At 40.6% G+C, this 22,596-nt stretch overlaps 1 protein-coding gene across 2 annotated transcripts in view; it reads right to left on the reverse strand.

Annotated features, from left to right (window-relative positions):
- Nucleotides 1–8,293: 8,293 nt before the first annotated feature.
- Nucleotides 8,294–22,596, reverse strand: part of KIAA2012 (KIAA2012 ortholog) — a 239,891-nt gene continuing 225,588 nt past the window's right edge. For both annotated transcript variants that reach the window (XM_040357236.1, XM_040357234.1), the window contains exons 25-28: nucleotides 20,863–21,065; nucleotides 14,354–14,526; nucleotides 12,935–13,154; nucleotides 8,294–8,628 (exon numbers count right to left, since the gene is read on the reverse strand). In XM_040357236.1, coding sequence (XP_040213170.1) covers nucleotides 8,463–8,628; nucleotides 12,935–13,154; nucleotides 14,354–14,526; nucleotides 20,863–21,065 — 762 coding nt within the window. In that variant the 3' untranslated portion in view covers nucleotides 8,294–8,462. The remainder of the gene's footprint in view (nucleotides 8,629–12,934; nucleotides 13,155–14,353; nucleotides 14,527–20,862; nucleotides 21,066–22,596) is intronic.

A 22,596-nucleotide genomic window follows, 5' to 3' on the forward strand; every position in this document is an offset into this window, starting at 1 on the left:
ATGCACATTTTTGCATATTTTTTAATCCCTTTAAAAAACCTACAGAAAAATACCCGTTTCTTTGCCAGAAATGCACCCAGCTCCTTTGTTCTGGCGTGAGATGACACAGTGGGTTGATTTTATATAAAACTGGAGCATGCAAAATCTGGTGCAGCTCTGCATAGAAACCAGCTGATTGGCTACCATGCACAGCTGCACCAGATTCTCAGAATTTTATTTAAACCACCCACAGCATTTTTGTCGACTGAGTGTGTCAGCCCTGCCTATATGTCTTTTGCTGAAACTACTCTTACCCATATCTCACAACATAAGTCTAATTATTCTGTAGTCCAAATTAAGAACTAGAAGGGCTCTTTGAAATACTGCAGGAAGTATACAGGAGATATAACGTTTTTGCACAAGGTATACCAAAAATTCTTTCAATAACATACACAGGCCACAAGGGAACAAATAAGAGAAGTTTATTTTTGGAGTTTACCATACAGTACAGGTTAATGGTAGGACATTGCATACAGTTACCTCTACATTGCATGCTCTTTACACTGGAACGTAGTTTGTGTCTTTCTTTTTTTTTCTTTGTATAGTGACGAAGTTGCTTTATAAAGAAATAAACTGGGGTAGATCTACTGCATAGAGAGTATGGCGTGAAGATCTTTCTACTTGTTTGTTGCATCATAACCCCTGTGTCCTGCATTTTTTGGCAAAAAACTTGGAAAACTGTAAACAACGGACTGAGAAACCCAAAATCTGTACATTTCTCAAAAATGATGGTAATGTTTTTTTTAATGTCTTGTTGGTTAAAGAATTTTTCTTTTTGAGTTTTCTTTTGTCTATAAACATTTTATTCAATGTCTGTTATCTTAAAAAAAAAAAAGCTTAAACCTTTTCATGCGCATTTACAGTCTGTACAGTCGCCATTAGATTTACCAACAACTACATCGTATGAGCGCTACCTAGCTGTTTATAACCTGAATGGATCTTTCTGCACTACATAGTTGATTTATGTAAATCTAAAGCTTTCCACACACAAAACAAACTACGTTTTGGGTTTATAATGGTAATAAACCCAAAAACAGATATGTTTTTGGGTTTATTACCATTATAAAACCAAAACGTACAAAACCATTTTTTTTTTTTTAAATAACAAACATGTTATACTTCCCTCCACTGTGCAGCTAATTTTGCACAGAGTGGCCCCAAACCTGGTCTTCTGATGTCCCTCGGCTCCCCACCTGCAAGAACTTTCCACCTTCATGCAAGCGAGCATGGTGGAAAGCTCTTGCGGGCGAACTCTTGTGATTATAGCTGGTCGCTATAGCTGCTCACTGTATCCTCGGTCCCGAGTCCGGCACGCTACGTCATTGGATATGATTGACAGCAGCGCATAGGATGCATTAAGGTGGAAAAAAACCCAAACCTTTACAACCCCTTTTTAGGGTGGTGGCTGCATAGCTATGATTAAGGACCTTCTAGGCAGAAATGTGTTGGCGGATTTGCTTTTAATGCTGTTACAATAATGGAAAGATTAGATGGATTCCTCTGTGCTAGATGCTTGCTTTACTTAGTGTAATGCTAGATGCACTGGCAGATTTAGATTAATCTGACAATTAGGGTTGCGCTGGTACTAAACATTTGCATGAGTACTTGTGCAAATGCGCCAATACCCTAGAATCGATACCTTTGCATTGCGATTTGAGGCTATACTAAATAAATGGGCTCACATCGCACTGCAAAGGATCACACGTGATTTGAACAGGAATGCGGTGCGATTCCTGTCCAAATCACATGTAGGTTTCCGCACCGCTCCTGTGTGAACCCAGACTTGTCATAGTGACTTCAGCCTGGGTTCATAGGAGCGATGTGGGAAATTGCATGTGATTCAGATAGGAATCACTGAATTCCTGTTCAAACCACATGTTTTGCAGTGCGATTTTGAGCCATTTTGTATGGACTTAAAATCGCAACGCAAAGATATAAGTACTGGTTAAAAGAAAAAGAAAAAACAGTATCGGTGCCAACCCTACTATCAAATAAAGCTGAACTCCTGCCAACCACTTTTTAAAGCATTTAAAAAAACATATTCTTTACCTTTTTTTTTGGGGGGGGGGGGGGGGATAAGGGCTTTACATAATGAATAAAGATGACTATTGTAACCCCTTATGTTAGTGTTAAAATCTACGGCATGGGTCTTCAAACTACGGCCCTCCAGTTGTTCAGGAACTACAATTCCCATCATGCCTAGTCATGTCTGTGAATGTCAGTGTGTTACAATGCCTCATGGGATGTGTAGTTCTACAACAGCTGGAGGGCCGTAGTTTGAGGATCCCTGATCTAAGGCCTCATACACGCAACCTGTTTTCCTGGCAGAAAAACTGCCTGGAGAGCATTTAGCCAGGAATCCCGGCTGTGTGAATGCTCCCTAGCAGTTTTCCCGCCCGGGTATCCTGATGGGAAAATAGAGAACCCTGCGCTCTATTTTCTCGTCGGGTTTCCCGACAGAGTGTTTCCTGCTGAGAAAACCGGTCGGCTGTATGCTTACCTGAGTGTAAAAAAAAAAACGTGCATGCTTGTTAACACTTAGACACATGAGCGGTAGCATACAAAGTTAGTGTGGGGTGTAGCAAGATGGTGGCGACGGAATCTAATGTGACGAGACGCCGGCTCGTCGTAGTCGATGAGGTCACTGCGTTTTTGCCATTCAAAAAAATGGTGGTTCTTTTGGAGTGGCTGTCTGTATACACAGCTTTGCAAGGCAAGCTTGGCAGGAATCCCGTCAGGAAAAAGTTTTTTTTTCCTGACGGGATTCCTGGCTGTGTGTACAGGGCTTGACTCCAGGTTTTATTTCACTTTATGAAAATGGTAGAAATCTCGCGCCAACTAATAATATAAAATATGAACCATAAATGTTAATAATTAATGAGCTGCTCCCCAAAGAAACAGTGTACTGAATCCGTGATATGAAAAAGTGAGAGATAGGGGGCGCTTAAAGATATAAATTAAGTGATAATATAATATTATATATAATATATTGTGAATTACAAGCCAAACATAGGATTGCCCAAACAGATTAGATTTAGGTGAAAATTGACAAATACCAGTAAATGACAAATACCAGCATATAAATAGTGATCAAATAAATGAATAAATAAGGAATAAAGTCCATTCATAAGTATCTGTGTCCAGTAACTTGGATACAATAGTGCTTGTGCTCAAAGAAATGCTTAAAGTCCACTGATAGGGGTCTTCACCTCCACCAAAACAGAAATCCACCCCAAATGTGCTCAAAAGGATGGCTCCTTACCACAAGGTGTTGACCTATTTAATTAAAAAGAGGTCAAAATAGCTTTAGATCACAAGCCCAGAACTTCATGCGCGGCTTTGTCCCTTGATACGGCCAGACTCCAAATGTTACAGGACCGGACAAAGAAGAAGGAAGACCGCCATAGAATAATACCGTTTTATTGTAAAAAATATAAAACCATACAGTGCCAAATGGCCCCTTACTTTTGTTGGTGCCTGTATCCCGGCACTGAGGCTGTTCAGCGTTGTAATGGTGAGGAGACTGTTCCACGCTGGGGACGCTGCTGTGCGTTCCAACTCTCGGATCCAGAGAGCCAGTGGGACTGGAAGTGCGTGATTGTGCGTAACCAGGCGCCTCAACGTCGTCAGGAAGCGATCCTGACACGAAACGTACGTTGAGGCGCCTGGTTACGCACAATCACGCACTTCCGGTCCCGCTGGCTCTCTGAATCCGAGAGTTGGATTGCACGCCAGCGTCCCCAGCGTGGAACAGTCTCCTCGCCATTACAACGCTGAACAGCCTCAGTGCCGGGTTCAGCCCCTTACAAAAGTAAGGGGCCATTTGGCACTGTATGGTTTTATATTTTTTACAATAAAACGGTATTATTCTATGGTGGTCTTCCTTCTTCTTTGTCCGGTCCTGTAACATTTGGAGTCTGGCCGTATCAAGGGACATAAAGCCGCGCATGAAGTTCTGAAGTACTGGGCTTGTGATCTAAAGCTATTTTGACCTCTTTTTAATTAAATAGGTCAACACCTTGTGGTAAGGAGCCATTCTTTTGAGCACATTTGGGGTGAATTTCTGTTTTGGTGGAGGTGGAGACCCCTATCAGTGGACGTTAAGCATTTCTTTGAGCACAAGCACTATTGTATCCAAGTTACTGAACACAGATACTTATGAATGGACTTTATTCATTTATTTATTTGATCACTATTTATATACTGGTATTTGTCATTTACTGGTATTTGTCAATTATCACCTACATCTAATCTGTTTGGGCAATCCTATGTTTGGTTTGTAATTCACAATATATTATATATAATATTATATTATCACTTAATTTATATCTTTAAGCGCCCACTATCTCTCACTTTATTTCACTTTAGTTTGAGCCAAGCCAGCCCAAACCATTTTCTTTACTAATACAAATGGCTGCTGTCAGCACTTTATAAACTGTATGTAGCATCAGCAGCACACAGTATATGGCGCTGTGTTCTGGCAGAAACAGGAAAATCAAGTCTGGCTCAGCCATTCACAGGGCGCTTTGTATTTTTTGAAAGAGTTCAAGACTTCCTCTGATTTGCTGTGGTGGAGAGACAGGCTGGTAATGTCATGATTTCTACCTCAGCCAATCAGAGGAAGCCTTGTACTTATTCATGAAATACAAAGCCTCTTGTAAATGGCTGAGCAGAGCTCAGCCCAATTAAATTTGTTCCTGGGAGCAGGATGGGAATTCCCTAGACCGTTGCCGGAACACAGCACTGTATACTGCATATAGCTGACTGTTCCAGCACTGCCACCTTTCTAGGGTCTTCTTGTCTCCTTCATGTACAATGCTGGATTAATAGCCCTGCATTGTATATGATACTGCTGAGGGACCACCCAAAGTGCCAGGGAGAAGAGAACAGTGCTTAAGCCTGGTGGAGTACAGTAAGTAATAACGCCTCTTCCAATCCCCCTAGTGGGACCCCACAGCAAGTTTTTTCTATTTTTAACAATATTAACGTTCAGCTTTAATTAGATTGTGCAGCAATTGTTTAATCAATTAATTTGTGTGTGTGTCTAGCTGTAAAATGAACCTCTCCTTTGAAAAAAAAAAATGAATAGCTATCACCAAATTGCTTTTTGCTTGCCTTCATTATTTTAAGGCACAAACCCAGAACAGGCATGCAGCAAGTAATGTGAAAATCCCTTATCTACGTACCTGTGGCAGGTCAGGGACTCAACGCTCATTGTCATTGAGCTTTCTCCCCTGATAGAATGAATTTCAGCCTACACTTCTGATTGGGTACATGGACTTTACATGGACATTCAGGTGTTTCTAATGAAAGTTAATGTACCATTGGACCTAGCCTATACAGTTGGAAACATCAATGTTCTTTTCTGCATTTGTGATCTAATCCTAGCACAGATTTCTGGGTAAATCCTATCCTACTGAATTCCACTCACAGATCAGATCAGTGAATGCTTCCCAGATTTTTCCCTCTATGAAAAGGAGTTGTACTGCACATTGGATGGACCCTGCTGATCTCTGTGTATCAGTACAAGTTTACTGTTGTGATTGAAAACAATAGACCCCTACGATCACTAATGATTTGGATCGCCCACAATGCCCATGATCTGTAAAAACGATGTGATTTTTTTTTTTTATGTCAAGACAGAGGTTTTTTTTTTTTTTTTTAAGCTGACATCTGTTGTTCCACATTATTATTATTATTATTATTATTATTATTATTATTACAAGATTAAGAAAGTAACAATGTTTTATTACAATCGATTAAAATTTGTACAATACAATATTATGTTGGCCATACTTCTAACCTTTATTATTAGTCTGCAAATTGATCCAAGAGGTTGATGCGTTTCGCCTATTGGCTTCCTCAGGAGTGCCTTAGTTTGGTTAAAAAGTGATGTGTATGTTGACATTTTAAAGCCTCATACACACGATCGGACTTCAAACAAACTTTTCCGTGGATTTTTGTTTGAAGGGCGTTGGCCGTGAACTTGGTATGCATACACACGGCAGTACTTTTTCAGCGAACTTTCCCAAAATCACATGTTTTTTTCAGCTCTTTTCTGCTCTTTACCGCCACCCTTTGGTCAACTTCTGCTATTGTTGATTGATTTTAACATTGGTTCTGAGCATACGTGTGGACTTCTGTAGGACTTTTGTTGCGGAAAAATGTGTCCGTTTGCAGAGCGAACTTTTATCCGATGAAAACTGGTCAGATTTTTTGGAATACCTGCTCATTTTGAAGTTTGTTGTTAAAAAGTTCAACCGTGTGTATGGGGCTTAAGACATAAGATGTTGATAATTTTAAAGCACTATAGGATTTATGCTCATTATTGTATGTTCTTTTCTTTAGTTAGGCCATCTTTCTTTGCAACCAAACTAAGGAGGTCCTGAGGAAGCTATTGGGTGAAACACGTTAACCTCTTGGATCAATTTGCAAAGACTAATAACGATGGTTATGAGTATGGCCGACATAATATTTGGAATCGCATTCTAAAGTTTTTACTACACAAACATTTTTAATTATGTGTAATAAAACATTGTGACTTTTTAATCTGGTGGGGTCGTCCCTCTCTGGTACCATAAAAGTCCAATATATCTTTAAAAAAAAAAAATTGTAGAATCTATTGTTCCACGTGAAGTGTCATTTTTATTAATAGATCAGCTTTGAAAGTATGTTTGGTATTTATTTTGTGTAAAAGAAACTATTGTCATAATATTTTATGAAGGATTTGGGTTCATTTCTTTTAGCAAGACTGCGTATTAGAAAAAAGGCTCCACAAACTTTAGTAATATTTGGTGAATGGAAAAAAAATATATATATTAAGAAAAATTCATAGCCTTCAATTGCTGACGTTCCCCTTCTGAAACGCTAGTTGCCTGGCCACCAGCCTAATCCAATGGCTGTCAACAAATACATACAGCCAGGCAACAGGCATTTTGAGGGGAAAGAATAGAGAATCTAAGGGAGAAATGTGACAGCATCAATTGGTTTTGTATTAACTATTGTAGCTGGTAAGCACTGGGATTTGTGGTGGGGATGTACACTGCTGTAGCCCCTGAGAAAGTAAAGAAGCAATTAGATAATATAGAAAGTTTTCCAGCAACCACATAAAGCCTAAATACCACTATTTTAGGCCAGTTGCACACAGGAAAATCATTTACGGATGTTTACTCCGGAACTTGGTGACAGAAAGTCTGTCAGTAAACCTGTGTGTAAAGACCTGAGTTATGTTGAGGATAGGTGTGTAAAATCCTTCTTCGTTGCCAGTGTTGTAAGATACTCACTTATATTCACGTAAACAAGCGTATGAGTAAATTACAGAACTCAAATGTTACATTTTCTATTTTTGCTTTACTGCTCTGTACTCAACACTGTATTATTGATTTTTATTCAGCTGTGTGCATGGTTCCATAAGCAACAATGTATCTCATTTCAAATCCATAAAAAAAAAAAAAAGATTTGCACAAAAGGCTTTAGGCTTCATGTACTCGGGACGTTTTTATAACCTCTCCTGAATGATTTAACTTGGCAGATAGTAACGGCCGTATTTAGCTCAGTTTTGCCATGTTTGTGTTTTTTTTTTCCAAATAGACAAAAATGAAAAAAAAAAAACTGTAAATGAAATTTGGCTAACTGCAAGTTACTGCGTTTAGATGTGTTTGACGCTTGAAATGCCTGTAAAAGCTTCGGAAAGCATTTTTTTTTTTTGCATTCCAAAAAATTCCTCTAAACTCAACTGCCTAGAAATGACTATAAATGACCCTGTGTACATATACTGATAATATAACAGAGGAGAGTTCAGGAGCAGCTGAAAAAAATGCCCAACTGCTCCTTAACATCCGTTTACCAGCTGCAGTTTACATGATGCCTCATTCTATGTGTGGCATTGATAGACATCTCCGCTGTCAGTCTGTAATTGTGACTGGGAAGACTACCCTGCAGTAGAGCGATCTGAAAGCGAGGCTTGAAGGGCTCATGGAGCGCAGCGTGGAAGGGATGACGTTGTTGGCGCTGCAGAGAATGGTCTGTGTGGACAGCTTTACCCCGGGTGCCTGCATACTTAGATGTGCCTCTTTTAATCTTCAACCATGTGAGTTGCTAAATGTTGTACCTTCATTAAATGTAACCATATTGCTACACTTAGAGGCCCCTCTCTTCTTTTTTTTTTTTATACTAAGTTGTGACATGACGCTACTCTTATATCAAGACATCGTTTGTATATCAAGGCAAAATTTACTAAAACATTTTGCTTGTCTTGCAAAACGCTCTCAAGCCAAGTTACTCTCAATCCAAGATTTTACTGTAATTTGTTGGGTGTTTTAGTCAAAAAACGTTCTAAACTGTAGCTTTAAATATACACTGAATTTACATGATTGTTTTTTGTTTTCTTTGCTAGTGTACACACATCCTAAAAGCAAAACGTTCTAAACCAACTCTCCTTCCACAGGTAGAGGCAGCCCAAGGAGTTCCAGTAACTCAAAGTAAGAGAACACCCAAGATCTGGAGACACCTTGGGTCTGGTCCATGCCAACCGACTCCTTCATCAGTCCTCTGTTAAACTGCAGTTGTTTCTCCAGAGCTGCTGTCTGCCTGTTAGGACAAAAGAAAAATATATGTTTTATCTATTTGTACACAGTAAGCACATAGTAAACATTGTGGTACTAGGAACACACCAAAGATGATTTTGGCAAAATTAAATAGAGCAAGCTTTGCCGAAAATTGAAAACCGGATATTTTAACCACTTAAGCCTCGGGCCATTTCAATGGCCAAAGACCAGAGCACTTTTTGCGATTCGGCACTGCGTCGCTTTAACTGACAATGGCACAGTCATGCAACGTGGCTCTTAAAACCCGCATATGCATTTTTTTTTTTAACCCTGCAAGGCAAAAGCCATAATGAGCTAGTATGCACCGCATATTAGCTCATTATGAAATACTTACCTCGGAATGAGGTAGGGAACTTACCTGCTCCAGCGCTGTGATTGGCTGGAGCGGCGATGACGTCACTCCCGCGCATTCAGCCGAGGATCCCCCCTGCACATGCGCCGCTGCAATCAGCGGCGTATTGCGAGGGGAATATCTCCTAAACCGTACAGGTTTAGGAGATATTCTTTATACCTACAGGTAAGCCTTATTATAGGCTTACCTGTAGGTAAAAGTAAAAAAAGTAGGTTTACAACCACTTTAAACAAAATTGATGTCCTTTTTTTCCCCACAAATAGAGCTTTCTTTTGGTGGTATTTGATCACCTCTGCGGTTTTTATTTTTTGCGTTATAAACAAAAATAGAGGGACAATTTTGAAAAAAAAAGCACTATTTTTTACTTTTTGATATAATAAATATCCCCCAGAAATATCTAAAAAAAAATTTTTTCCTCAGTTTAGGTAGATACGTATTCTTCTACATATTTTTGGTAAGAAAAAAATCACAATAAGCGTTTATCGATTGGTTTGCGCAAAAGTTACAGCGTCTACAAATTAGGGGATAAAATTATGGCATTTTTATTATTTTTTTTTTTTTACTAGTAATGGCGGCGATCTGCGATTTTTATCGTGACTGCGACTTTATGGCGGACACATCGGACACTTTTGACACATTTTTGGGACCAGTGTCATTTTTACAGCGATCAGTGCTATAATTCCAGGGTCAGAGTGCCTCCCAGGCTCAGAAATCCTTCATGAGTTCTATATCAGAGATGGTCAGATCTGATTTGGATTTGCATTTAGTTGAATCTGCACCTACAAAATATCTGCCGCTGGATTTCTGGTGACCGCCGCAAGGGGCTTAGTCATTTACATTACACCCCCATTTAGAGGCAGTAGTTTTTTCAGAATAGGCTCATTCTGACCAGGTGTTTTTTCCCCCTAAAATGTTTATTGAGTAGCTTTATCCGATGGAGAAAAAGGTTGCTAAGAGAACACATATGCCCTTTATGGATGTTGGGGCTTCTTGTCTTAACAAGAAATTAACATGTCCAATAGAGGATGTTCCGGTCTTGAAGGACCCGGCAGTTAAAAGATTAGAGACCTCTAGCGAGAAGCCTCAAGGCCAATTTCACAAGAAAAACTGGGCCCCTTAGTTAGCAAAGTCAGACTCCAAGTCCACCTCGCTAAGAAGGGGTACCCCCAATCTCTCGGATCGGGGGACAGTTTCTGGAATTCATGGAAACATGGAAGGAGGAAGTGGTGGACAAATGGGTTTGGGGCATGGTCTCTCGGGAGTACAAATTGGAGTTCTGAGAATTTCCTCCTCCTTGTTTTATGCTTTTAAATATTTCAGCGAATCTGCAAAAAGATCATTGCTTTTTCAGGTGTTCTGCCACCTTCTTTTGCAGGGGGTGCAGTGGGGTTTACTTGAATATCTTTATGGTCCTCAAGCCAGATGGCAATTTTCAACCAATTTAGGACCTGAAAAATCTGAACAACTTTCTTCAGAAAAATTTGGATGGAATTAGTGTGAACAGTGATAGCCTTACTGCAACAGGGATATTTTCAGGTCAACATAAAAGGCACCTATCTGCATCTCCCAATTTTTTCTCCTCATCAGAGGTTTCTCTGCTTTGCTATAGAGAATTAGCATTTTCAGTTTGTGGCATTGCTGTTTGGTCTGGCCACTGCCCCTTGGGTTTTCACAAGAATTTCAGATCCCATTCTGGGGTCTTTTAAGGATCCAGGGGGTGCCCATTCTGGGGTACTTAGAAGACCTGCTACTCAAAGAGCAGTCACCTCTGCAACTGCGGCACCATGTGGACCTCATGGTTTAGATATTGGAAAGACTTTGCTGGGCCCTTAATATTCAAAAGTCAGTCTTACTACCAACTCAGAGACTGGAGCATTTGGGCTTTCCTCCAGAGAAACGTGTGTCTGAGAAGTCAGGTGGCTTTCCTCAGGGGGATAAGGAGTTCATTGATCTACACTTGGATGAGGGTGTTGGGGAAGATGGTTGTCCTTTGTGCTCAATTTAATTCCAGACCTCTGCAGGATACTTTTCTGACAGCATAGAACAGGAGATATCTGGATTCTCTTGTTGTCCTTTGCAGAGATTCCTGTTCCAGTCTGCAGTAGATTTGAAGCTTGCCCTGTGTACCATTAAGGGGCCTGCCTTGGCGAAATTTTTCCAGAGGCCAATTGCTTTCTATTCTCTGGTATGAGCATTTGTTCAAGGACTTACTTATATGGTTCCTCTAATTAATTAGGTCTCCATTGCCCCGTGGGATCTCAACTTGGTATTGTCAGTCTTGTAGAGACCAGCATTTGAGCCAATCAGGGATCTTCCATTAGTGCCTCTAACTTGGAAAGTTATCTTCCTGGTCGCTATTACCTTAACAAGAAGGGCATCAGAATTAGTGGCTCTTTCGAGTATTTTTGATACTCCATAACGACAAGGTAGTTCTTCGTCCTTATCCGTCTTTTTTGCCAAAGGTAGTTTCGCCTTTTCATCCTAATCTAGATATTGTCTTGCCTTCTTTTTTTCCCAGGCCTGAGTCACCAGGAGACAGGGCCCTTCACACATTGGATGGGGGTGCGGGTTATAAAAATGTATTTCAAATTGACTGCTGAAGTTAGGCAGTTGGACTCGCTATTTGTGCTTCCCAAAGGACCAAGGATGGGTCACCGGCTATTAAAGTGTAAGTAAACCCCCCTATCGTTTTCTGCCAAGGAAGCTCTCATCTTTGCCTCTGTTTAATCTACAACTGCCATGATGCTGCACATGTGATCAGTTATTACACCAGACATTGGATGGTTTGACAGTTTGGATGCGAGCACAACCAATGGGAGTGTTACTGTTGTTTGGGTGGGTCTACTTCCGCTTTAAGTTGACTATTTCACATGGATTTGGCAACTACTTTCTCTGTGGTTTGAAAGGAAGGAATCCACAGTTTTGATTGATGGGTCACTCTACCAGGTGTATAGGGGCTTCTTGGGCTATCTGTCACCAGGCATCAGTGGAACAGGTGTGCAAGGCTACAACCTGGTTTTCAATTCACACCTTTATATGTTTTTATAAGAAATTTTGGAATGTTCTAATTTTTTTTTTTTGAAACTTTGGAATTTGTCATTTTTGAATTTCGAAATTACGAATTTTCAAATGATTTAATTTTGCAATTTCGAAAATTACGAATTTTCAAATTTTTTAATTTTCGAAATTCCGAAAAAAAATGTTTTTAAATTCGGAAATTGAAAATTTCGAAAATTCTAAATTTTTTAATTCGAGAATTCGGAATCTCGAAAATAAAAAAATTAGAAAATCTAAAATTAAAAAAAAAAATGTATTTCCGAATTACCAAAATTACGTTTTTTTTTTCATTTCCAAATTTTTTTGCTTTCTGAATTTTCGGATTTTTGAATTTCTGTTTTTTTTGGAAATTTGGAATTCGAAAATTCGGAATTTGGAAAAATCGAAAATTGAAGAAATTTGAAAATTAAAAAATTTGAAAATGACAAATGTTTTAATTTAATTCGGAAATACGAAAATCCAGAAATAAAAAAATTTGGACATACGAAAATTCGGAATTATGAATTACCTAATTTTCGTTTTAAAAACTAATTAGAAACTAAACAAATTGCACATGTCTAGTAAAGCCCCATCCAATGTGCGGTGACGTGTATTTTTGTGCATCACTGTACAATTTTTTAATGTACAGCAGTGCATTTTTTCACGGCAGGAACCAAAATCCTTTCAACTTCACCTATTACTGTGCAGAACTAGAGGTTGACTTTACGTATCTGACTCAATACATGGTCACTTACAGAGTCTCTATTGTTCTTTATCAGTTTCTAGAAAGACACATCCATGTTTTTTTGACTGCAAGCTAGGATTAGTAGAATTGTTAACAGGTTTAACAATGTTAAAAACCATGCAGTATCCTTAAAAGGTATTAGGATGATTGCGCTACCTTGCTAACAGTTGAGCATGTCTTTGAGCTTCTTCCATTAGCGCTTTGGCTTCTGCCTCTGCCATCAACCTCTGACGTTCTGCCTCTTGCCTGGCTTGTTCCTCTCTTTCCCGTTTCATCCTCTGGTATTCTTCACGTTCTTCTGCTGCCATGTCTAAAAGACGCATGCGTTCTTCTGCTTCTAAGTGCTCCTGTTCCTGTTGCCTCTGGCGTTCCAGTGCTGCGGGTATAGTTAGATTACAAGATAATCAAACAATTTATATAATATCACACACGAGTAATCAGTAATCACACATGAAGAAGCTGGAACATCTGTGGTAATGTTGTTTTTATATGACAGGGAAGGGTAGGGAATGCCTCATCCATTATGATATATCTATTACACTACCTTTTCTGATACAAGAATTATATTCATTGTAGTATACTAACACTAAAATGACCTATACCTGAAGGGCTTTTTGCTCCATACAAGCAATCCCAATATTTACTAGAGATGCCTATGACTGTAAAACAGCTACAAGCACTGGAAACTGAAAACTGTCTTTGTGCAGTTTCTGCCTTGTGTATGACCAAGTCTGACCACAGAACAATCCTACGAGTAAATGGTTCCACACAACCAATTACCATATCCTCTTTAAAGCTATTTTTTTATATATAACTTAACTGTCTCTACATTTGTATTTCCTAGAATATCAGTCTAAAGCCAGCCACACACATTTACATTCCGATTGCATAAACTCTATCACATTTCCCATCTTAGTACTAGCACCTTTCCAAACATTTCATACATTTTGGGCCCATCAGGTAGGTCATCAAACTATATAACCGTTAGTAAATCTAATTGTTATGTATGTCCAGCAATAAACAATTAATTGGCTTTCTCATCCCTAGCTTTTTACATTTTTCAGGTATTTCAGCAGCAAGATCTCCTCCTCTCCTCAGTTCCCGACTTACAACTCCTCCTTCAGCATTTTATTTAATGTATAATAAATTAAAACCTAAAAATTAGGCAGGCCATAGACAGAGAATATTTCTTTCCTGCAACCATGGGCGAGTGAAAACCCATCACGATGGCAATGGAAGGTTCTTGGAACTAAAAGGTGCCGATATCTCACTCCAGGAATCATGGATATACTGTAAACACAGGTAATTCTACTTATTAGGAGCTCCTAATTTTCAATGGACTGGCCCTTCAATGCAGCTATGTGATTTTGTTCCATCAGATGAAGCCAACACTCATAGGGATTACCCTATTGGGGAAATTTCAATGTTTGACATTCATCCAATGAATGTTTTATAAAAGGATCCTTAAGTGTTGTGCGTATTACTTTCAGTGTTAACTTTTGCAATGAGATCCCATGCAAGGTTTGCTTCTAAAGACATTTTTTGGTGCTGATACACGGTGTATTACAACCTTACCCAATCTCTCCAATTCTTCCTCCTGTTTCCTCTTCTGAATTTCTTGCAGCTTTCGCCGATACTCCTCTTGCTGGAGCCGTGCTCTCTCTAGTGCTTGATGTTCCAACTGCATCCTCCGAACTCTCTCCTGCTCCTGCCGCTGTCTCTCTTCTTCCTCCTGCTTCTTCCGTATTCTAAAAAGGCAGAATATGCTCATTGTGAGTAGTCATCTCTTATAACTAATGGAAGCTAATGCACTTCCTATATGTCTGATATCTTTACACTTAAGGGAAAAAGTTCTAATTGGCTTGGTATATATTTTCTTTACTCATTATGTTCAGCACTAATAAATAATGTTAATTATTTCTCAGGTCAGTATGAAATATCCTGGCTTCTCAATCTCCTTAGATTCTTTATTGTTGTTTACAAAGTTCAATAGCCTGAGCTGAAAATTACACACATAAGGGAACTCCTTTTTGGTGTTAATCTGAAAAAGCAAACTGCTGTTCTGTCACTTTCAATAACCCACAGTGCTGAGGGAATCCTTTATCATGTATTGGATGATTATTTGTAAGACAAAGACACATAGTAAAAATACAAATATTAAATATAAATGTTAAAACTTATAACCATATAAATATGTTTACTAAAAACTATTATAGTTTATATTGAAGAAAGATAGACTCTAAAGCAGTGGTTCTCAACCTCACTAGTGCTGTGACCCCTTGATAAAATGTGAAAAAATAAAAAATTGCGCCAGTCTAATTACTGACACTCAAGTCCATTGTGAATAACACAAATATTAATGTGAAATAAAAGTCCAAAGATTATTGATGTTCCTGGAACAGACAACACCCAGTGCACCGATAATTATAGTGAGCCACCACCACATGGACAGAGGCTTACCAGATAATAGGTAAATAACAGCGTTATTATAAAATCCACAGCAGGATATCCAGGCAGTATGGTCACAACACGGGATGGAATCAAGTATGCAGCTCAGATCCTTATGTCCTCATCCACGGAGGGATGTGGTTAAATCAGCACAGACAGAACCTCTAAGACCATTCCGGGGGCTCAGCAGCATGTCATGCAGGAAAGAAAGCCGCACATAGTGTAATACGTCCAACGGTGTTTATTAAACAAGATAAAAACTACTTACATCAATAAAAATGTATTGCAGCATATAGGAAACAGATGCCGGCCGGCATAGATAGGAGCCCTTCCTCCTCGTACAAACGCGATGACTTCACTGCACGCCGATAAACCAGACGCGTTTCGTCATACGATAACTTTTTCAATGGGATGGTCTCTGCAGTGATGCATCGCTTTAAATAACCAGGCCTCGCTTTGATCGCCAGGAACCGGAAATGGCGAAAACGCCATTTTGAAACATCAATAATCTTTGGACTTTTATTTCACATTAATATTTGTGTTATTCACAATGGACTTGAGTGTCAGTAATAAGACTGGCGCAATTTTTTCTTTTTTCACATATATTTGTGCTTTGTCACGTTTTTGCTGCCTATCTGTATATTCATTTATTTAATCACATTTGTTTTGGTCAGCGCGATTTTCTTTTTCCCCCTTGATAAAATGTCCCAAGTTGTGGGGACCCCTAACAGTAAAATTTTTCGTAGCGTGGGTTGTCAGCACCCAAGGCAAGACAAGTCACTTTTGCCCCTAACCCACGGACATTTAGTGCTCCCTGAGTATTAAAACCCCTTATGGTACATTTTAGTACATACCGCTCTCTTTGTTCTCCTTTTTTTCCCTTTTATCTCTCTCTATCCTAATTTCTTGTCTTTTCCCCCCCATCCCTCACTTTAGCCATCTTTCTTGTTCTTTCTCTTATTATTTCTCTCCCTTTTTCTTTGTTCCTCACCCTTTTTTCCTCTCCCTTCCATGTATTCTCTATTTTTTATTCTTTCTCTTACTCCTTGGTGGGGGGTGAGGGGAATGGGAGGAGTAACAGTGCTGGTGGAGGGTGGGATCAGTGGCAGTGCTGGGGGAAGTTCTGATCAGCCAACTTAGGTGCTCTTGATCAAGGTCATCTGCTGATCTGAGAACTGTAGTGGGGACTTTTAATGGCAACTCACAGGTAGTTTTACTCGCTGTGTCTCCGGCTTCACTGTGTCTCCAGCTCTGTTGTGTCTCCTGCAGCCCCTCCCACTTCACATTCCTCACCAGCTGACCTCTAGTTTCTGCCCCCCAGCCAAGTCGTGAACTGAATGGGTGGCTGCGAAGAGGCTGAGTGTGTGGCCACAGGCTCCAGGAACAGCCCAGCTGGGCGGCCGTGAAAAGGCTGGGAGAGCGGTGCAGGCTTCAGGAACAGACCAGGATTTGGTGACCCCTGGCAAATCGTCATTTGACCCCTGAGGGGGTCCCGACCCCAGGTTGAGAACCACTGCTCTAAAGTGACAGCATAGGTAAGTTTAAGAAAACAACATCCAATTCACTTGTGTATTCATAATTGATTACATATAGTTTAAAACAATAACAAAATGAAGACGTGTGGAGCTCAGAAAATGGCCGCCTGAGCCGAGAGCTCCACTCCAGCCTAATGCAGCGGTGCTCATAGCGAACAGCACAGCGACTCTACAGCCCCCAAAATGGACTAACTGACCCCTTAACAGCCCGGGAACCCCCCATGCAAAAAAATCCCCAAATAAGAGGGAATTACAGCCGCAATTTGAGGCGGTGGACAAAATTCCAAAATGGCCACCACAGCACAGCACTCTGCCTCAAGTGAGCTCTGCCTCACTGAACACAGGCAGACTATTAATTCTGCAGCACCAACTTTTACCTCAGGACACCAGGCAGGACTCTATCAGGTACTTACATCTGCTCCAACCTTCTCTGAGCCATTCCCTGGAAACGTAATGTCTGACTATGCCCTTTCCGCCTCAGGACACAATTCTTCAGTCCAAACTGTTTATGTTACCTCAGAAGCCTTTCCCAGCAATGAGGCAAAACATATGGCAGATTTATTTCAAAAGTATAAGGGACTGGCACAAACAGCAGCCAAAATCACTGAAAGCTGACTTTCAGAATTTGGGATCAAGAATTGATTGAATTGAACACAAACTGGAAATAACGGTGGCCTCATCAAATCAATATCTGAAACATATACACACAGTTCAGGAACAACTGGATTTTGCCATCTCTAGAATTGATGACCTCGAGAACAGATCTCGCAGATACAATATCAGAATCAGGGGGCTCCCTGAAAAAGTTCTAGATGTATCATCAGCAGTCCAGGAATTATTCAGAAACTTGCTACCTACTGTACCTCATCACTGCCTGGAACTTGATAGGGCCCATAGGGCTCTGGGACCCCCAAGGAAAGATGGTAAACCCAGAGACATCATTGTCAAGCCCCACTATTATTTCAATAAGGAAGAGGTAATGAAACAGGCCAGATCCTCCCCCCATTTGTAATATCAAGGTCACTCAATACTCAACTATTTGCAGATCTCTCCCCTTCTACTATCCAGCGCAGGAGGGAACTGAAACCATTATTATTGGTCTTAACACAAAAATAAATTAAATACAGATGGGCCTTTCCTTTTGCGGTTACATTTTATGACAAAGGAAGAACCTACTCCTTCTCCAGCCTTTCAGAAGGGGAACACCTACCACTACAACTAAAACTCATCTCCCACGAAGCGGACATGGACACCGCCCCAGCCAATACCGGTTCGACTAAAAGCCCACAATCCCCAATGTGGAAAAAAGGAAAGCCGAAGAAAATCAAGGACAATGGTCCCACCTGAATAAGGACTAACTAACATATTTTTTTGTCATGTTCCGATTTCAGATCTAGAATCTGAGCACAAACCCATCTGTAACCATTGATGGATGGGGGAATTCCTCTCCCCTTTTTTAAAAAAAAACCTAGTTCCTTCTCCCCTCTTGTTTTTATATATATATATAGTAAAATAAATATAAATATATTTTACAGTACGATAACAAAAGTAGTAAAGAGGAAAAGTGAAAGCTAAAGTGAAGATACTTTAGGCAAAACACTGCAATAACAAATTTAAGCACGTGCTCACGTTAAGTAAGTACATTCAGTTTACTTTAACTTGAGAGTTATAACATTTCCCTAAAACCTGTTACACAGCACAAATAAAGGTCTTTTCAAAGCACCCCTGTCTAGGAAGAAACAGGTTTTGTGTATCTGGACAAGAGGAAAACCTTAGAAGGTCTGTTATAGCTATACGTTTCAGCACTCATGGTAAATTACATTATTAAAGCCTAATGCTGCACAAAATGTAAAAAAGTATTTAAATAAGTAGTCCTGCAGGCAGATGGTTGATCTTGAGGTTTATTTGTAAAAATCAAATCCTTGTGGTTTGTTGACACTTTGTAGCATCCTTTCTGGCCTCTGCCACCACAACATTGTATGTGCCTCTGCCTACCATACAATCCTTACAACTGCCTTTGTGCTATCTAGAGGATTCATTTATAAAACAATTCCAATTCTGGACATCATTTCTCGAATGGAGTAATCCCTATTATCGTCAGCTCCATCTAGAGACCAAAATTCTTTTGATGTTTTTTTGAAACAAAAGAATATAGCACATATTTGCCGTTAGATGGAGCAAACAATTATAGGGGTTACTCTATTAAGGAAATCTCAGTGTTTGACGTTCATCAAATAAATATTTTATGAATAAGTCCCTGTTGTGTATGTTACTATCAACTTTTGTGCTGAGATCCCAGGCAAGGCTTGCTTCTGATAAACCATGCATGAATGCAAGAAGATTTACATAACTAAAAGAACCCAGGGGAGAGACGTAGGTTAGGCCTCCAACATACTACAACTCTTGGGTCCAAGGATAGGGATGTTCAGTGGCGGCTGGTGCTCAATATTTTTGTGGGGGGATGGGAAGAGGGCGACCCCCCCCCACGGGAGATGGACGGGAAAGCGGCGATTGACAACCCCCACACGGTAGACGAACGAGAAGACAGCAGAGTCCTCCTTACCTTAGGTGGCAGGGGGAAGGAAGAGCCGGGGCCGAACAAATCTGAAAGCAGTGCAGAGGAGGCAACGTTTCCCAGAGAAGAGTCTGGCCTTCACCCCACCTCCTTCCTTCACCGTCATGGATAGAGGGGCCACCGATCACACTGGGATCACACCAACTTCCCTGTTCCTGTTGCTGGACGGAGACTTATGAGGGATGAAGTATGAGCTGCGAAGGCAGATCTCAGAGAACTCCCTCTTCCAGCAGAGGTATGGAGAGGGCTAGGACTGCAATGCTTCTCCTCACGGCCGAACAGGAAGTGGGTCCTTAGACTCCCTGGCCAGTCGGGTCTCAGGACCCCCTTACTGATTGGTCAGGAGGAGAATCAGGAAGACAATTGAAAATATTAATTTGCTATTGTCACACAACTGAGTGAGCTCAGGGCGTAGTGCTCTTTGCCCCAAACCCTTTTTTAAGCCAATTAGAGCCTCAGGCTCTAATCATGTGCTTCAAAAAAACAAAGCCCATTTGAAACCATGCGTCTGGCAGCCTGCATGTAGATTAGGGGCCAGGCGCATGTATTAGAGGGCGGCACCCCTGTGCCCTGCATGGCTGGGCCGCCACTGGGTATGTACAACACATTTTTACAAATGAAAACAGCAGTGGATCAACTGATTAAACTCATTCATACTCCACATAAATTTGGCAAATAAATTGTGCATGAAAAATAAACCAGGGGGTGCTGAAAATCTGCTCACAACATTGTTTACAGTTGCCCACACCCCTCTTAAGTTGACCATGCACCAAACAATCTGATTGTACAATCTCCTTTAGATCTACAGACAATTATGTACATTGAGGGCCCGTGCGATCGGATAGAAATTGATTGGATGGTGTAGGTTTGTCCTCCTATTACACAGTATTGTTAAATTTAAATGAGATTGTACAGGGATTGTACAATCAGATAGTTTGTCTGGCTCCTCCAAGACCTTGTTCACATGGGCATACATAAAGGTGCACCATGCCATGCATCCCTGTACAGGCAGTTCCGTTAATTCATTCATGTGGGATGCAGTGGCTGCATAGAGGCTGTTGTGCATTCACATTTGTATGGCTGTCAAAGTGGGAGCAGGAGCTGTGTCTGTGCAGCTGCTGCGTCCCAAGTGACATGAATAAGTCTGCCTGAATGGGGATGCACAAAACGCCTGTGCATCCCTATCGAGGCAAACATAGTCCTCACATAGTGTGTGACTGATTAGACCACTGTAGTAGCTTTCATCTGTAGATGAGACTACAGCTGAAATTAGGAGGTTCAGTTATTACACTGTTGGTACAATCTAGCTCAGACTCTTGAAAATATTGAATTGCACACAACTACAACAAAAATGTATGATCGTTCTATGATAAAATTACTGAAATCTACCACTGAGTCTAAAAAAATGATAATTTTAATAGCCAAACCTAATCTATTTTCTTTTTTTTATCAGACCAGATTGTTGTAACAATGACTGCAGACAAGAGCATTTAGTGACAGTACCACCCTTGTGCAGATATACTGACCGTATTTCCTCTCCCCTGCGCTGCTGCTCTTCTTCCAGCTCTTCCCTCATCCTTTCCATCCTCTCTTGTTGCTCTTTCTCCAGCCGCAGCTGCTCCTCACGCTCTCTCCTCTTCCTCTCAACCTCAAGCCGCCTTCTATCTGCTTTCTCTGATCGGTCTCGAGCTCTGGCCAACTTCTGTTGATGGACAGAGCTGCTGGTGGCCTGAAAAACAAACATCAAAGTTATATTACTATGATACGTTGACTTTGTTCCTGATGTTGTCCTGAAAATTATTGCAAATATATTGGTTTGATGGCATCTATGGAAAAGACATTTAAAAGAACTCCACTGAAGCCAAACTTTGGCCATTTTGTTGTGTGTATCTGTGGTGAAGCATAACTTCTGTCGGATTTTATAGCTGTCTGTGTCTCCTTTAGGGACATTTCTCCCCCCTTCTTGTTTGCCCGTTTGTACTGTTTCAACAATAAAATATCATATAATATGCTTTCTAACAGCATGAACATTAAAGTAGTTCTAAAAGTAAAAAGTATTTTACCTTAATGCATTGCAATAGTTTTTAATAGTGGCCAGCCCCCATTTAATACTCACCTGAACCCTTTTCTTGGTCCAGCGCTGTGCACATCTGCAGCAGCTTTTCCCCCCTCTCCCAGCTCTGACAGGCTTGGCTGAGAGCATCTGTACCTATTGGCTCTTGGTGGTGTCAATCAATATCTGTCAGCAGAGAGCAGGGGGTGGGTCCGAGCTGAGCTGTGTGTCTGAATAGGCGCAAACAGCCTGGTTTGGGAGCGAGCTTCCTATGGGGGCACTTGGCGGGGGGGCCTGAGAAAAGAAGGGTCCAGACTGCACTGTGTGAAACCATTGCACAGAGCAGGTAAGTATAACATGTTTGTTGTTTAAAAAAAAAAAAAAAATCAAGCTTTACAATCACTTTACGAAGTATTATAGATGATTCTGGGCATACTTGCACTATCATCCATTTTTCTGCATTTTCCAATGCAAGCAATTTCAAGTAGTTCCAATTTGCTCCACTTCTACATTTTAGCACAACACCTGCACCAAATTCTAAATGAAATACTGACAGTTCATGTCACTTGAAAGTGGAGCTAATTAAGACCAACTTTCTTTTGGCATACAGAGACAGATTCGCAAAAAGTTTCTTGCGTGCATTCTATATGTTGCGCAGCATGCACCAAATTTAAATATAACTTTTAGACATGTAAGTCAAATTGGAGACCCTTTCACATAATTTGTCTGCTCCAGTCTTTATAAATTCCAGGGTGTGTCTGTAGACAATCCTTCCTCAGTGTGCTGTGCTCCCTCCCCAGACACGGTGCCCATCACATAGATAGGTGCATGGCCGAGAAGCTTGGTTTTTGGGTGGGGAAAGCTTGGGAGATTGGTTATGGTATTACTCAAATATGGCAATGCCCATACTTGGGAAATGATGAGCTCACAAGGGAGACCAACCTGATAGGGAACTAGTCCTTATAGCCGCAGTGCCTGTTGGGTGGGAAAAGCCTGATGGAAAACAGAGGAGTAGTTCCTATCAGACCCAGCCTCCTTTTAATTGACAAAACACAGATCAATATCCACTATTCAGTCCAATAGCAGCTTTGAAATATGCCCATTGTCAGTCAAAAGCAAGGTGGACCTGAAGGGAAACTACTAGTCTCAGTTCTCCAACAGGCTTTGCCTACCTAACATGCGATGTGCCTGTGAAGACTAGTTCTCC

This window comes from Rana temporaria, chromosome 6 (genome assembly GCF_905171775.1).
Source record: "Rana temporaria chromosome 6, aRanTem1.1, whole genome shotgun sequence".
In the NCBI taxonomy this organism is placed as follows: Eukaryota; Metazoa; Chordata; class Amphibia; order Anura; family Ranidae; genus Rana; species Rana temporaria.